The sequence below is a fragment of the Brachionichthys hirsutus genome, chromosome 18 (genome assembly GCF_040956055.1).
Source record: "Brachionichthys hirsutus isolate HB-005 chromosome 18, CSIRO-AGI_Bhir_v1, whole genome shotgun sequence".
Classification (NCBI taxonomy): domain Eukaryota; kingdom Metazoa; phylum Chordata; class Actinopteri; order Lophiiformes; family Brachionichthyidae; genus Brachionichthys; species Brachionichthys hirsutus.
In genome coordinates, this window is record NC_090914.1 from 3,367,289 (window position 1) to 3,385,086 (window position 17,798).

The window sequence follows — 17,798 nt, forward strand, 5'->3', positions numbered from 1 at the left end:
AAGAGCATTGACATTCTTAATAAAATCTATAAGGGAGAAGTTTGGACCCAGTTCTCTTAACGAAAACATGTAAACACGGCGCACATGAGCCCCGAATAAAAATGGTAGTATTTATATGAGTCAAGCTGCAAAAACGAAAAGTCCTTTGTTTTTTGAGTTTTTCTTTTTTGTTGTTGTTTGCTTTGTGGTGAAACTCCCTATCGTGTCTCCAAGCCAAGTCTCTATCGTGTCTCTCACCAAGTCCACTGTTGCGTTTGCACAAAGTGGTGTGCTGTGGGGAACTGCGGCGTGGCCGCGCCGAACTGCGCGTTGTACTGCATGTTGTGGAGCGACTGGGCACTATAAGCCGAGAAGGGAATCCCGGCCTGAAAAGTGGCCGCCAAGTCCTGAGCTTTAAGAGTGTGACACGGTTTCCCATCCCTGACTAAGACGGGCACGGCAACCCGCCGGGGTGAGGGGAGATGCGTCAGTTCCATACCTTTCTCTGCCCGGGCTCTCTTCATCTTATACCGGTGGTTCTGGAACCAGATCTTCACCTGGGTCGGGGTGAGGCGGATCAAGCTGGCCAGGTGCTCCCTCTCAGGGGCGGACAGGTACCTCTGCTGCCTGAAACGACGCTCCAGCTCGTAGGTCTGCGCCTTGGAAAACAACACCCTCCTTTTCCGCTTCTTGCCGGAGTCGCTGCCGCCGCTGCTGGAAGTTTCCTTGTCGTTGTCCGGCGATTCGTCGTCCGCAGACGGCTCCGGGGATTTGGGATTCGAGTCCTGCGAGCTGGCGGAGAGGCCGTGCACTGCGGCAAGAAACGGGAAAAACACTGTCAAAATGTTACGTTTTAAAGTTCTCAGGGACATTTATTAGAAAGTAAAAAAAAAAAAAGACAATTAAATAAGTTTAATTAATCAAATGAATTCTACTGCAGAGAATTATGAAAAAAATAACCAAATATTGAACTAAAGTTTTATGAACTTCACTTTAAAAGCAAGCAAATAATATAAAACATTTGAACTCTTTCGGGCAGTTTTGACGCGGAAAACACACAAAAAAAAGCCCCAGCCCAAGTCTGCAGGAGCAAAGGGAGCCAGTGAAGCATTAAAATGTGTATTGTTTGCCTGTAAAGCCCCACAGAACCCACTATCACACACATCGTGGTTCTATATGAATTACTTACAGCCCTCGTGTTTATCCACGGAGCTCTATCGATCACATTCTAACCATGCAAAGTGCGCGGAGCTCTAAACACTGCATGCATCTGCTGCGCTAAGCAGGAAACGCCTCAAGACAAGAACGAGGCGCATAAAGATGAACGCAGCCACGCCACCCAAAGCGCATCGTTTTATGCGTGAAATAGAATGATGCGCAACATCATTCACTGCGTAATGCGATCACAGAGCTTCAAAACCACCACAGAAGCCGTTATCAGCACGAATCATGAGACTCTTACTTACATGAATACTGGATACTGTCCGTAGTAGCGAGCCATCGCGTGTAAGGATTGTCACTACTGTCATAAAAGGGGTTCTTTAAAGGCAGATTCTGAACGCTTTCCAGAGGACTTTGCACCAAAACTCCACTGCTTTTCGTCGTGGATGTGGTCTCCGAGCCCTCCGTGTCCTCCTCCGGTCCGGTGATAGATCCTTCTTCGTCATTTGTGTCAGGAAGGTCCAAAATGTCCTTTACAGAAAAGCCCGTCTTTGTGTTTGTCAACGACATATTCTGGTGGGGGGGGAAATACGCAGGGAAAAGTTGCTGCAGCAGCTTTTCGGACAATCCGCTGTTTGGAAACACACAAATAAAGAACGAGAGGCGATAATTCAGGGGGGGGGGGGGGGAAGAGGATGAGTCGCTTTACGCCGAAGCACAGTCACAGCAGCCACTGTGGAACCATTGCCTGGAAGAAGCAGTGGATTCAGTAAGTCCAGGAGGAATGCCAAAGTGGCTGAAGCGCTATAGTACGTGGATCATGGATACTGCGCTACTGGGTGCTAGAGGGAAATAAGCCATTACCTTGTCCGATCACTCCATATAAGGTTGTTCTCGACGCATGAACCTGCAGTGAAAAAGCATTAAAAAAATCCGCGAAAGGTTGGCCACGTGTGGGCGGGTCTTAGGAGTCAAGTGGATGAAGACAGTGTTTGCAGATGTGAAATTGTGGGTTTTGGGGAGATCCGAGCCTCTACCATTGGTGCTTCAGAGCATGATGAGTGGTATAACGTGTCAATTAATTACAAAGACGGGGAGGGCCTTTTTTACACCCTATTTACATACAAAGAACCTCCAAGTAGCTTTAAACTCACAATACTTAAAACGCCTGTTTTAACAAATTGCTCCCACTGAAGCTTTTCGCCTTTTTTTTTTTTACTTTTTTCTCTCCCCCTCATATATTAGTGTAAAAGTGTACATTTTGGGACGCCGAGTACAACGGTGTTCTTTATTTTCGGGCGATTTCGGACCACGAGGGAAGGCGGCGGCTATGTTTGAATATATAATTTATGCAAACGTTTTGTGTCAATATTTTTGCCAGAGCTTAAGGATAAGAGGCTATGTATAAAGTGAAGCAGGACGTTGTTTGAAAACACTAATTATTTAAGAAATTATGCCTACTCAAATACGTTAATGCGTGCACCAATAACGACTAATAATAATAATAATAATAGCTTAATTTTGAATTATGTACTATATACGCTAGTTATTTCTCGTTATTTTATTATGACACTACAATGTTATAAATGTACTTTTTTTGTTCCCAATAAATCTCTTCAGATTCATCGTGGCAGCACATCCTAATATTTGTTTTCTGCCTGTGAGGATCCCCCTTAAAGTGATCCATCTTGCTTTTTTCTGTTGAGGTCCGAGTATCATTGTTGCTGACTTTATTTTCCTCCCCTTCAAGACTTTCCCTTTCGTTCTCCTCCCTCCGTCTCCTACCCAGTATGTGATGTGGGTGACAATGTTCCACGTTTTTTCCTCAGCCCTCTGCGCATCCTGGGTGGTCGGACCCGGGCAAACACAAATACAAACCGATTGCTAAGCTGCAGACAATGGGGGGAAATGTAGACAAATGTCCGGCTCCTGTTGGAAGCTTTTGTCCCGCCGCAGTTTTTGCATTTATTTCAGGGGCGAAATAATAGATGATTGACGCCCCGCGCACAATGCTTTCCAACTGTTTGGAATAAATCCGAGGTTGTTCCTAGTTGTCATGGCATTCAACATGCTTTCAATGGACTATCTCTTCATTCAATTCGTGGATCCTTCCACAATATTAAGGAAAGTCCTTCATCTTTGTGTACGCGCGCGCACACACACTAACACGCGAATGCACGCACAAATACGCGCGCACAAACATATAGAAATACACAGTCGACTGTTTTATTTCCGAAGGAAACTGCGTATTTTAGATTCTTGTATTTCCACTCACTATTTAATTAATTAAATACATTTGACAATAGCAACAACATCAACAACAACAATAATAATAATAATAATATCTTGCATATATTTTGACTTTAAACACAATTACCAACACATAAGCATCATCCAGAATAAGTTACAGGCCATCTTTTGAGCAGTCCAGTGTTCTTTGCTCCACACCTGCACCTGTCACACTGGCCCGAAGTAAATATTCCACCGAATAAATCACCACAGCCCACAAAGGCTCCATTGAGCTGAACGGGCGATATGGACAAACTGGAGCTGCGCCCGAGTCTCTGTGACGGAGCGAGAGGTTACTGACCTGATCCACCAGCGCGGCACAGCAGCTAAATCCGCCATGTGACGGAACATCCAGCCAGCAGCAGACTGGGGGAGCTTTGCGCACCAAGGAGGGCTTGCCCAGGCTGCAGCCTTTACGCACGTCTCATGAGGAAACTCACTTGGCCCACACAGGACATTATTTAACATGATTTAGCTCCTCGAAGTGCATGTAACCAAATTACGACCAAGTCATTCTGGCTGTGCGTATAGTGACAAGAAGGAAGTCACAGCATGGTGACGGCGCACAGGAGCGCGCTGGGCTGCAGACTGTGGCCATGTTGCTTGGGATGTAGATACTATTTGATCAATTGAGCCGAGGGTTTCAGCAAGAAGAGGTAAATGTGCACAGGCTAAGTGGACGCACTCCACTTGGAGGGCCTATCGCTCCGTGTTTACCTGTTTACTTTCACAGGTAGTTCAAACAGGCCGCCTGCCTTTTCACTCTGACGGTCAGTTCGCAGGCGGGACGAACTAATGGACAATGAGAGAAACTCGTCTTAGAAACTGCGAAATGAATATTTATTATTATTATTATTATTATTATCACCAGTGGATTTTATTTATAATCATGAAGTTGAAAACGTTAAATATTCTCTATCTTTGGAGTTCAAATATTATTGCGAATATGCTTAGACACCACTGCTTTTCACTTTTCCGTGGGTAAATCATACTCACTGCTCAGAATAAGGGACGTGCATGTATTGTAAAGTGTGTGTGTGTTGGGTGCGTTAAACCAGAGGGAAGATGGAGTAAAGAAGGGCCTCTGAGCTGCAGATGCATCAGGATTTAAAGGACAATAACGTGGCGCAGTGCTGCTCCTTCCCATCAGCCGCTTATTAGCGTTCAGTTGACGCTAAATCTCCAGATCGGACACTAAAACGGAACATCACAATAGCGTGTCTTGTTGCCTGTTTTATTTTGTGAAACTGCACAGCACACAAAACGCGAACGTTTCAGCTTTAATTGCGCTATTACAAGTTTGGCCAGCGCTCCCATTTTAATATTATAAGCAACTGAGCTGCCTGGCTCATTATTAAAGCTTGTTAAAAAAAAAAGAAATTCTGATCCCCGCTTTGCAATCAAACGTACAGCAGAAAAGGATTGCTGCAAAAAACAATTAATTTTTCGGATGAACCCCCCCCAAAAAATCGGGCCTCGTCTGATTAATTATAATTCCCTCCTAAAAATTCATGCCCACGATTGTTCCCAAATAAGTGAAGAAAGGGCTTTTTATATTCTTGATTAAATAAATCTTTCGATTGAATGCACGAATAAAGAATGCCGCAGGAGAACATAATAATGTTGATCGTTGCCTCCTTTAATCGCTGAATTTCAGCGTGTTTGTGCGCCTCAGGCAGGGAGTTAGTCTTTGATTAAGGTAACCCCGCCCGCCTGAGGGTGTCCATGATAAATGTACAGAGTGACAAGACCGATTTCCTCCCTCTATGATTAAAAGCCTATATATATAGAATTCAGGTAAAGCGGGTCCGGATTATTTATTATGGGGGCTAAACCATGGCCTGGGGCGACTTTGCTTCAGGGCACAGGTCCTTCTCTCTCTCTCTCTCTCTGAAATCTAACCACATTGCCCTCCCGGGCAAAAGTCTTTATTCGTCTCCTTTCCTCTAATGATTAAACATGCCACGGCGAGATTATAGCAGCGCGCCAGGCCCCGAGGAGATGTCTTCATTTGTTAAACCACCAGTTTATTTGTAACGGTGAATTTCATGATGCCATTCGCTGTAATCTTGTCCCATGTAGGACGAATTGCTTAAAAAGGGGTTTATTATTTTTTAATCACTTCCTATTTCCATATTGCGCTGACATTCGCAGGAAGGAGAAATGGCTCGATAAAGAACGAAAGAAAGAAAGAAAGAAAGATAGATAGATAGATAAGTACAGACAAGTTGTGCTCGTCAGTCTGTGAAGCAACATCATCAACAGCTGTTGACATCTGTGGGGCTCTAGCGGTCTCTACCGGCACATTTAAGAAACAACAGGGGGCCGGTGTCTCGTACCCAATATAAGACAACCTATAAGAGCATCCTTTATTTAGTTTGGACAAACGTGTTCATTAGTCACCAGTAAATTTGGGAATTATACTAATTGAATATTGAACCCTTTTGACATTTTTTCCACCGAATATCTTCTCTGTGGCGATATGGTGCACATTCTGCTTGTCTTTTTTAATAATGGCATAATATTGTAAGCAAAAGTCATAAGTATAAGGTTCGACCAAGCAGAGGCTGCCCATAGTTTAATGTGCATGTATGCTGCTGTGGGCTAAAAACACTTATATAGGCCTGCAGATCCATCCTGTTTCAAACAGATCGGGGCTATTCTCCACTTAAGGACTATTGGATACGTGTTAATGTGCACAAAGTAGCAGCAAAGGAAACTACCCAGTGTCTAATCATCCTGTAAAAACAGAAAGCACTGGATGCACACTGACTGGAGCATCCAGTGCGCGCTTACCTAGACTGGAGGGGGGGTTGGATGTGTTGCCAGCGTTAAGACGGCGCGCAGAGTTAATGAAATATCTCCAAATGGGAGTCAGGAGTGCGTGCAGAGATAAGCCTGATGTGGTTTATATACCCAGAAAGCAAGTGCTCCTCTCCTCGTATTGTCCAAGAGCGTTTGCATAGCTGGCCAAGTGGCTCTGCTCTTGCTGACTCGCTCACATGCATGGTGTTTGTTTTCCCCTTGCTATGACGGAGGCAAAATATTGGCCATATGTTCATCCGCAATAAATTGATCTTGAGCGCAAACACAGCTCCCTGCGGAAACATTTCTTTATTTTTGTTACTCTGGACGACTAGTTTTCTCTCTTTGGGACGCTCTCGGGGCAAGAAATTACCTACTGCACAATTTAGGTGAATTAAAGTAACAACAACTCTCTTTAAGAGATAATTGCGTGGCAGTGGAAGAGCTGCTGGTTCATCTTTATACTGCCACCGATTATTCCTCACACCGGGCTCTCTAATAAATCGCTTGGTAACCAAGAAGCCGCGCTGTCCAAAGAACAGATGCGGCATGTTATCCACGCCACAGCGGCGTTTACATTAGATACCCTGATACAATGATTGATAACCAAGGTCACAGTCATCCACAATGATTGGGGGAGCAGGGCATCTCCCAGGAGGCAGGCTACTAACACATAATGTTTGCTCTATAGATCAAAATGTGTCGACACCGGAAAACACACCGCATGCGAGCCGGGGCCTGAGAAGAGAGAGAAAATCAAAGATCCAAATAACAAAATCTCTGCTTAGATATGAAATAATTACACGTACTCCCCGTGACATTGATAAATCCTGCAACTCGATTTGAAACCCGTGTATTTTCATGCATATATAGCTGCATATCCAAATAGATGTGCATGTCTTGAAGTTACTCACAGCAAAATACAAACATTTTGCAAACGGCCTGTGTAAAATCTGGACAAATAAAATAAAATAATATATATATATATATATATCTTAACAAATCTCACTGATTACTGGATCCTCCTATTTTAATATTAATAAAATCAAACTATGCTTGTACATCTAAAGACAAATATTTTGTGACACTGTAGCTCAAAATAACAAGCCACAGGTTAAGTTATAATTATTTTGAGGGTTACAAAAAATGTCTTATATCGGTAAAGAGCTGCGATAGAACTAACTGTGCCTTTATTTTGGAAGTTATTTTCATAAAAAGTGTCTTGATTCACTTTTACACGCCTGTTTACACTTGTTGCGCGTCCTTTTGTTGCCCGATCCTCTCCTGTATCAATGGCCAGATAAGACTCTTTCTGGCGTAAATACGATGACAGCGATGTAATTGTCGAGGAAGAAAGCAATACGAGGCAAACACCAGTTATATTTGTGACACCTTGTGGGGGGGGGGGGGGGGGGGGTAGCAACTTAAATCAGCACAATGATTTTATTGTGGGCAGCCTGGAATCCATGCATGATAATAATGGTGTTGCCTAGTAGTGCAGGAGCGACCATCAATCAATAGCGAATACATTACTGATGCTTTTTTTTGTGCGCGGCCACTTTGCTGATAAAAGAAAGAGATAATCCTCCCTGTCATCACTGCGCTCAAGAGTATCGCTAAGACTCGGAGGACATAAATAAATAAATTGGCCTCATACCCCGTTTAAAATTCCACATTAAGGCAAAGTAGCTAGAGTTGGAAATGTATTCATGAGGTTCAGACATGAGAAAAAGCTTTGCACTCAGCCGCACTGTGAATACTCTAGTGCTGGTTGAGATGTGCCACAAGTGCTCAGGGTGCTAAATACAAGACCTCCTGAAAAGGGATGGGTAAGACAGGCCCTGTCGGTCAAGCTATTATCAAACCCTGGCCTGTAAGCCCAATGACTCAGACACTTAAGGACACTGATGATACACATGCTAAAATCAATCAATTCAAGTTTTAATGTATCGACCACTAGAGGAGAATGGGACGATGGAGAGCTTCTCAATGCACAAATGCCAGGAAGACTGGGTTGGTTTCATGGAAGACGCACTTAAAAAAAAGTTCGATTAAACTGAGGGCTCTCTTGTATGGCTGAGAATAACGGCCAGTCGTGTCAAACTGAAAGGCTTGACATTCCCCCCACCCCACAAACACCCGCACATAGAAAACTTTAGCGTCAGATGGCCAAGCCCTTTGCGTAAAAGCAAGTAGAATGCTTTTTTTTTGTTGAGCTCTTCAAGATATGCGAAGCAAGAAAAAGGAGATTAGCTGTTTTCCCAGGAAGGTGCCCAATTCTGCACAGGGAAGAATATTGCCAAAGTTCTCAAATGACAATGGTGTATAGGTCGATCTTTCTTTGCCCTATTACCTATTGTAGAGTGAGAGAAACGAGGGAATGCAAAGTGGAAAAGTGGTGAGACGTGTTGAACTGTGAGCAAGGCTGGGAAAAAAAAAGTTTTCAGCACTCATGAAATGTCTGGTATTTCCATCAAAATAGCTGATTTATTAGTATTTGCGTTGAATGATTTTGTTGGCATTACTTGACATGAATGACTTTAGGCTTGAATACATCTTTTCTAGCGCTTACATCCCATGCAAGGCAAGTGTTTGGCCTTGAAGAACCATACAGCTGCATGTAAACCGCGGCTGCTGAGGAGAAGGACCACAAATAGACGACACACTCTATAAGGATTTTAGCCCCGGTGGCACGTGGGCACAACACAAATGCTTCAGTCAAGGCCAGATGCTTGAAAAGCGACATGCTTCACGATGATAACGAAGAATTGATCCAATAAAAACCTTCTCTTAGCTGTCAGTCTGAACGAGTCAGGCGGCCTATCATCAGAAAGGGCAGCTGATGTTAAAGCAATATGTGAGAGCAATGGTCTGTAGATTCATCAGTTCCTGTTCAATAGCCAGACGTGTGAATGGAGCATTTCATAAAGATGGAAGATAAATGAAAGGGGAAACTTCAAACAGTGAATAGAAAATAATAAAAGGTTAAAGGACGTAGTCGTGTTTTGAGTTTCCAGTGTTAATTGAGTAGTATTGGTGTGAAGGTTTTGAGAGGCAAACTTTGGTTGAATCATTTAATAAAAACAATGCTGTGTTTGAACACTGGAATGCTCAGCCATGCTCACAGATATGTGAGGCTAAAGCACAGCGGTGAGCCATCAACATGCTAACATGAATCAATGAATTATGCTTCATTTTATGCTCACAATAGCAATGTTTGAATTCTTTAATCATGATTTTCATCAATGATGTTAACCTGCTAACATTTTTAGCAATACACACTAGTATAGATGCAGCTGATGGAAATATCACGACAGCTAATGACACAAAGCTCATCACAATTGATCCTGAGTGAGACATAAATGGAATAAATCCTTCCAGATATTTTTTATTTGTCATATTTCTGTAGCTACATACGTCTGCAATATAACCAAGAAGGTCACATGACTGGATCAGTGCCAACACTGTGGGCAATAACATCTTCCAAGGTGAAAGGAAAGGCCACTTGAGCAACGAGAAAGCACTCAGAATGTAAACCTCACCAATACCAATGATACAATGAAATCAGAACCAAATAGTTGGGTGAATCTTTATCACAGGAATGTCGCCACTTATTATAAGCAAAAAAACAAACAAACAATATGCTTGCAATATGCTAACCCTGACAACCCACTCTACTACAAGTAGATTTGGAATCATGTTTTTAGTAATAATATTTCATGGCAAAATTATTTAAATGTTTTAAACAAGTGTAAAAACAGAATGAGAATTTGCGATGTGACGCTCTTCCATACACAAGTTCATGGAAATTAATTGCACTAGTTTGAGATATGTTGCAAGCCAAACAAAAACAAAAAAAAACCATTGCTAATTTTAATTTAAAATGCTTTTGACGGATACCTTTGAAAAGAACTGATAACCAAATTAAGTATTACATAAAAATCTGCAGCTGACAAACGGAAGGGCTGTAACGCATTCAAGGTAGCCAGTCGGAGTTAATTTGCAAAGCAAAAGCAACGAGTAAATTCATAAAGAGACAGCTTAAGACATGCCGGGGACAATGGCCGGGCACTATCGGAGGTGAAGATCCTTTTGAATCTTTGCTCCAGTGCTGTTTGAGTTGAGGCAAGGACAAGCTTGGCCATCTTGATCTGTTCTTGCCTGATACCGAATAATCCTGGACTTTGAGCTTTTCTTTTGTACTTGTATTGCTTGTGGGTTGCTGTTGTAGTTGTTGTTGCTCCATTAGGTTATAAGTTGGTACAAGGTGAGGGTTTCCATTCAACTGTCTGTTCACATCTTGCATGTACTGGAGTGCCTTTTGCTATTTTTGGGACTTCTATAATCGCTTTGGTGTTTTAATTTCATATTGAATAGTGAACATATTTAAAAAAGATGTATTTAAAGATGTATTTGCAATTGCACTTGGACAACTTCTAAAACTTCTCTCCAACTGTTTTTCATGCATGCTACACATCTTGTGATCAGTCCTTTCTGTGCACTCTGCACACACAACAGTCGACAGACATGCACACTTTAACTCTGCATTCTCTGCAGAAGTACAGTACTTTAGTTTGGTTTCCCATCCCTTGCGGGGGGGTCACATGAATTCCACACAGAATTCACAATTTGCTATGAGGAGACAGTGCTTACCGCTGACTCATCATGTCAACTGTGTTTGAAAACTATTTGAAATAATTAAAATGGATTAACCCCATGGCCTTAAAATCAACTGATGGCACTGATAATGCAATTATGCAGTCACTTGAGCAGACATATGTAATAGCAATGAGTATCTAGTGTAGGAGGTGGTTTATCTTTTCCAATAACAGTTTGTTTCAAAAGTTAACCTGCCCAAATAATTAGTGCTCTTTGTTGTGGACTTACAACAATAACATTTAGTGAAGAAATAGCTGCAGTTTTTCAGTGAGCATCGTACATAGCAGACACAGAGAATACTATAATAACTGTAAAATAACAACTAACGTCTGGTTTTAAATTTACATTTACATTGAACAGCTAATTATTCAGGAAACATCCTGCACTCACCTATCATTATTAGGTATGTTTTTGAGACAATAAGCAAATATTTCTGTACTATCACAAATTGTGTGTTGCAGTCACACTGAATGTATGAAAACCTATTGATTTAACTCAGGCAAAGTTGTCTTTGTGCTTCTTTAATAAAAATAAACGTGCTTTTTTTTTTGAGCCACCATCAAATGATTCACTGCCACTATGGGTTTCAATCTAATTGCACATGAGAACTTTAAGGTTAAACTTTCAATATTTCTTTCTGTTCCACAACGGCTTGCAGAAAAATGTGTTATTTTGCTTCAAATCTAGCAATTACAAAAATAAAGGCCAGTAATTGCACGCTGAAGGCCACTCTGGGTAGGCTTGCCTTTAGTGAGTGTGTGAATGTTTCTGTCTGCATGAGTTTGTGTGTGTGAGTGTGAGTGTGTGTCTGTCTGTCTGTCTGTCTGTCCCTCTTTGACTTTGAGGAGCATCCCATCAGGATATTTAACCTAAACAACACAATGGAGAGAAACAGAAGGGCTTTGGGGCATGAAACACTCACCTTGAACCGGGCTGCTCCTTGCAGACACAAGGATTACCCATCTGCACATTTTTGAAGCCTTTTGATTAACAATGTGTCCAAAATGAAAGATGAAAAGGAGAAAACACAATTTAGAAATTTCAATGGCTGTCTGCAGATGGGTTGCCAACATATTTGGATAATTAACATTTAAACATTTTCTTTATATCAGGCCCCATGATGGCAATTAACATGTTTTGTGAAGAGGTGAAAACTTTTTTTTTTTTTACAGGCGGTGAAGATAGACAAAAATGCATTAGAGGAGGTCACGAAAATGGGTTGCTATTATTTTTTGCTAAAAGGATGCTTTTATAAGGTGACAGCAATTGAGGAATAAAACCCCAAGGGCAAATAAATGATGAAGAACTCATCGTTAATTGGCAATCATTATGCCTCATATGAATACAACACAAAATTTCCAATCCACATTTCAATTGACTGTATGGCAAGTCTCTCTTGAACCAGAATTATCAAAGCCAAAATGAACTACAATGGTGACCAAAAAGGACAACTCTATTTCTCAGCAAGCCAAAGGTTTGCAAATTGCCCACTCTCTGTGTTCACCATGATACGATACGTATCGATGGGAAACGTCACCGCTGACAAATGGATTAAAATATATTTAAAAAAGAATGTTTTGAAAAGCCCTTATTCTGACAACTAAATCAAATTCTAGCTGCGTATTTCAATGCATCTGCATTGACATATGAATATGTGTATCTTGACTCAAAATAAAAGAGACAATCTTTGACAATGTCTCAACACAACATGTGATTGCCTCAAAATAAGTTTCAACTGAATTGCCATGTGGGCCAACATAGTAATTTAACTACTGAATGCACTTTTCTACACAGCATTTTATTTATGGGTTACAGCAGTTTTGCATATAAACCGTGGAAAGAGCCTTCGCCACATAAAACTCTCTCTGCTGCCACCTAATGGCAAGAGTGTGTGTTAAATCTGACCTCTGGAGCCCAGCTGAGGAAAAGTGTGCACTGACACATCCTCTCTCTTTTAGGCAATTATGTCTTTTATCTAGGAGACACATACAGCTACTTTAACATTGGATATCCAGCCGTCCTAATGGGCCATTATTCAAATAAATGGGGGAAACACTGTGGGGTTGGTGACCCCCTCCGTGCGACAGGGCCCTCCAATCGAGCCACACCTGCTGAGACAAGGTAACATTTATAACCGACACCTTCGTAGGACAGAGACGAAATGGCAGGTGGGGTCAGCTGTAAGGAGCACACAGCGCCTGTCATATCGCAAACATGTCCATTTGGTACAGCGCTGCTCTCGTGGTTGCCAGGCTACGGCCTAATGCACGACGACTGAGTGTGCGACAGGAAAACAGAAGTAAGATATTGACTTTGAGATAAGTACCTCTTCAAATTAAACAGCACCATCACATTGCATTCAAAATAACATTTCCACAGGTCAACTTTAAATGGTTCCAATTTGGCAAAAAAAAAATCCCTGTGTTCTTCAACTCACTAAATCATCAAATTTGCATATCAGCTATGTTAGTTAGCGCCATTTAATTATTTTTGTTTTAATTGCACAGAATGAAGGGGATAATATCACTGCACGGTAGCGGTGTAGTGTGTGTACTCCAGTCATCCCAACACTCGGGTGTCTATTTATTAAAGTACACAAAAAGATAATTATGTCCAGCTCTGTCTAAACATTGCCATGGTACTAGAAAATCATGGCTGAATTGGACACAGGAGAGGGTTAGGCCTCTCATGACACCCAGGACTGGTAAAGGCATGTCAATTCGCTCACTCTCCTGTTCCCCTCTAGAGTCAAGGGTTGGCAAAATTGTTTTGATAGCGCTGATTGTCACTTCTCCTGGACCTATCAGGCAATGAACTCACCTTTCGGCTCCAGAGTGATGAGCTTGCAGACGACGCTCCGTCCTCCCCCCCAAAAAACGCAAGTCCTCATGAGTGCACCGGCCGTGAATCGGCAAATGGCTGCATTTCGGCACATTGCTGCATTTCGGGGAGTTAGTGAGTACAAAACACTGAATAAGCATGACATAAGCAAATTATAATGTTATAAAACAGCAGAGAATTGCATGAAAACAACTGATACATGTCCAAAAGCATTTGCAATGTGCTAAGAAGAAGGAGAAATTGCTGCCATGATGTGCACAAATGACTAAATGTTGTGATGGTTGAACTAATAGTCGGAGGAGTATTTTCCAGTCTTCCTATGCAAGCATGTAATGTTCGGTAATATAGATACGGTATCTGTGGGTCTCCATTTGAGTCATTCCCACCAACTCTCCCACGAAATGTCCATGACCTGGAAGAGCTTGTTGAATAGAGTTACTGATGTCATTGGAGAGATGGTATTGATTGACCACGGGGCAGCAAAGGCCAATGCAATTAGGAGACAAGAAAACATACAGCGTTAAAGACTGTGTAAATAAAGGGACTCTGCAGTAGGGACAGACAAAGACCAGTCCAGGGCCCATTCAGGAGCCCCTTGTTCGCCATTGGCCCCGGGTCTTCTCCAAGGATTCGAGGATTTAGGGTCTGGTGGGGAGGCATGGGGGGGGGGGGGGCAATGAAGCGAGAGTGTGTGTGTCCAGAGGGATAAGGATGGAAGGTGTTGCTAGGCTGTCTTTGAGAGGGTGGCAAGAGCTTAGTCCTCACTGTGTCCGGAAGTATCAGGTGATCACGGATGATCTCCGTCACAAGGAGGACGTTGAGTGGAAGATGCTGTATTTTTATAAGCCTCTGTCTGGTCTGCTTTGCTGTACTCATTACTCACTTCCTTCTCCATCTGTGTGTGTGGTAAATCTAAAGCAAATTAGACACATTTGCATTTTGATCAAATGCGTGATTGAATTGGCTTCCTCTGTAGCAAACTGAACTATACCTGTCATAAATTATACATAAAGATAGGTTCATTATGATATGTCCATTTACTCTGTGAACACAATGGGAATATAAGGACTTACCGGTAGTTTAGGTTTCATTGCAACATCGGAAGGAAGAAAGAGAACGAACAATAACAAGCTCTTTCACAACAAAAGCACAACAGCGCATTTATGTAGTGCAGAAGTAAAAAAGAATTTAAAAAAATGATGACAAAAACAAAAGCCTCTTCACAGTTGAACCAGATTCTAGTTTGGGTATGGATGGATGGATAGATAGATAGATGATAGATAGATAGAGTCTGTCATCCCTGCTCCCCTTGCGCACTAGGGTCTGTACTGAAACTGACCTGAGGATGAAGGCAGCCATTGTTTCCTTCAGTTACGGGTAGAAGTCATGGATTGCCTTTAAACCGTTCGGAATGTGTCAGAATTACAGCGCTTCATGTGACAAATAAACAGGATGACATGTGACCTTCTATTCAAAAAGCAATCATACAGAAGAGTTGTTGAACTCATTTCTGGATAAGTGCAGATGACATCAGAGTCGTGTCCAAATCTATAGGAAGAGTGCTGGATTCAATGTCCTTCCACTGAAGAGAGGTCCACATAATGTACATTATCAGGTCCAGTACCAGTGTATCCACACAAGCCCTTGACCAGGAATGGTAAAGGGTTTGCCACTCAACCATGGTGTTTTCAATACTCTGTATATAAATACACACACACACACACACAGAGCGAGAGAGAGAGAGAACACGCTAGCTGTGTGTGTCATGCAGGAACTCATATATGTGCAGCAAATCATACGAGCTGCAGACGGTGGAGGGAACCAGCAGTGATGGAGAGCGAAACGGAAGAATTGATAGGTTCAATCAAAAAAAAGATGGGAACGATTCGATTTGGCGAGGGTGGGTGTCTGGAGACGCCGGGCTAATATTCCCAGAAATCTCTCCATGCACAATAAATACATTTTTAATTTGTTGCTCTTTTATTAACCAGCAAAATCACTTCAAAAATGAATAGCACATTATTAAGTCTTCTAGTGGCTCTTACTGTTCTTTATCATGAGTTTGTATCACTGTGCAATTCATCTCCAGCCAGTCTTCACTCCAAATGTGTTTTATATGAGCCCTCATTTATCACGGCCTGTCAGCTCTTAACTGTATCATTATTCAGTCTAGAGTTATAAATTGGAATCATTAAACGGTTTTTCATACAATCTGATCCAATAACCGCTACCCCTTTTATTGGCTTGTGAAAAGAAAATAGTAAATACAATTGCCTGTCCAGATTTTGGAGATAGCCGCGTTCTCTCTCTCAGGCTGAAATGAAATTAAGGGCCGGCCAGGAAGACAGGATCAATGTCAGCAGATTTGTTCGACTTTCATCGTGGAGGAGACGGGGTTGAGCAGATGAAGGATGGAGAGAAAAGGAAGCTGACACTGCCGAACCCGATGAGGAATGTGGGCTTAGCTGTCAATATTTTTTTTCATACAGTGTCACATCAATCAGAGGTGTCTTTTCAACTCCTGCAGTGCAGACATTCGTGAATGGAGATATTGCATTCCCTGAACTCAGCTAAATATGTGGTCTCTAGCTTTTTTTCTCGGTGTTCGTGGAGGAGACGTGATTAACGATGACAGTGTGTGTGTGTGTGTGTGTGTGTGTGTGTGTGTGTGTGTGTGTGTGTGTGTGTGTGTGTGTGTGGGGGGGGGTCAGATTTTATCTTGAATCTTATTCTAATCAGAGGAGGACCTTGACAGCGTGAACCATCTCCGTGACATGCTATACCGGATGCTAGGAAGTATTTAAGCCTAAAAATGTGCTAAGGTTGGAAAGTTTTAGAAATTCAACATGAAATATTTTATTTTTTTTAAATCCAATAATAACATGCAATTTTTTTTTTTTATCTGAATAAATCCATAATGAAAAAGATGAAAAGTACCAAATTACAAAGCTTAAGGTTGGCAAACTCACGGGCCGCTGTGGTCGAGCTCTTTAGAAAAGATTTCTTTTTTGTGTGTGTAAAACTGTTTTCTTCTTCATTCCATAAACAGATAGATAAAGATAAGTAAAGGTGTCGGGAACCTGTAGTGAGTGGGAACTCACGGGTGAAGACTGCCACCATCTGGCAGCTTCACACACTAGTCTTATACTTACAGTGTTGCTTACCGCTGTATGATGTGTTTATTTATCACTTTTTTCATCAATTACACAATCTTGCAACGTTTAAAGGATGCGGATGGTCTGGGGATATTACCTGAGATGAATTAGAAGAGAACAAAGGAAATGTTCTGCAGCAGGCTCTTGTTCACGGTGAACAAACCCCGCCAGCCTTTTCTATGAGCCTATGCTGCCACCTACAGGACCATGCACCAAAAAATAATGGCGTTCAAAAACCTCCAAAGGAACTAAGTTCACACTGTGAACTCTTAATTTGAAAGGCAAAGGTCATCTTATTAAAACACAACCTGTCATCATTCTCTGAAACACAGGTCCCTCATTTTCCCGGACGGTGCACTGTTTGTGAAGAGCTGAACACCAGTGAGACGCATTTAAAGGTGTGAAAATATATGGTTCAATTAAATCTGCAGTGTGGAAATATGTTCTAATCATCTTCTGTGCGTGTGAGGAGACATGCATGATCCGAGCGTCATCACTAGGACTGAGTGAGCAGCATCCTCGGGCCAGACGGTGGCGTGTTTGTACCAGGTACGTTGGAAATGTTGAATGTTGGAAATAATGGCTAAGAAGCCGATATACTGTAACTGGATCATTTTGGTCTTTTAGTGGAATGATGATGTAGTAAGTGCTTCAAATGCTGAATGTGATCATAAAAAGGAGCAAAGCTTCTCTGTAAAAGAGGAGAATTTGAGTCCATGTTAATCAGAACAGTTTCTTTGTTTGCAAAATGTCCGGGATTCTATTTACCTCTACTGGCCCGTATTTCCACCTGCATGTCGACGTCGTTTACATATAAACTCCTTGGGAAGAGGGGCAGTTCACTCCAAGGTCTTTCAATCTGACAGTAAAGTTCAGTCATGCTCTCTTTCCCATCTCTTACCCCCCCCG

The 17,798-nt window shown here is 42.0% G+C and overlaps 1 protein-coding gene across 1 annotated transcript in view; it reads right to left on the reverse strand.

Annotated features, from left to right (window-relative positions):
- Positions 1–233: 233 nt before the first annotated feature.
- The window catches only part of nkx2.2a (NK2 homeobox 2a), a 28,909-nt gene continuing 11,344 nt past the window's right edge, over positions 234–17,798 (reverse strand). Inside the window, 3 exon segments of the mRNA XM_068752330.1 lie at positions 234–790; positions 1,446–1,728; positions 1,730–1,771. Coding sequence (XP_068608431.1) covers positions 234–790; positions 1,446–1,728; positions 1,730–1,771 — 882 coding nt within the window.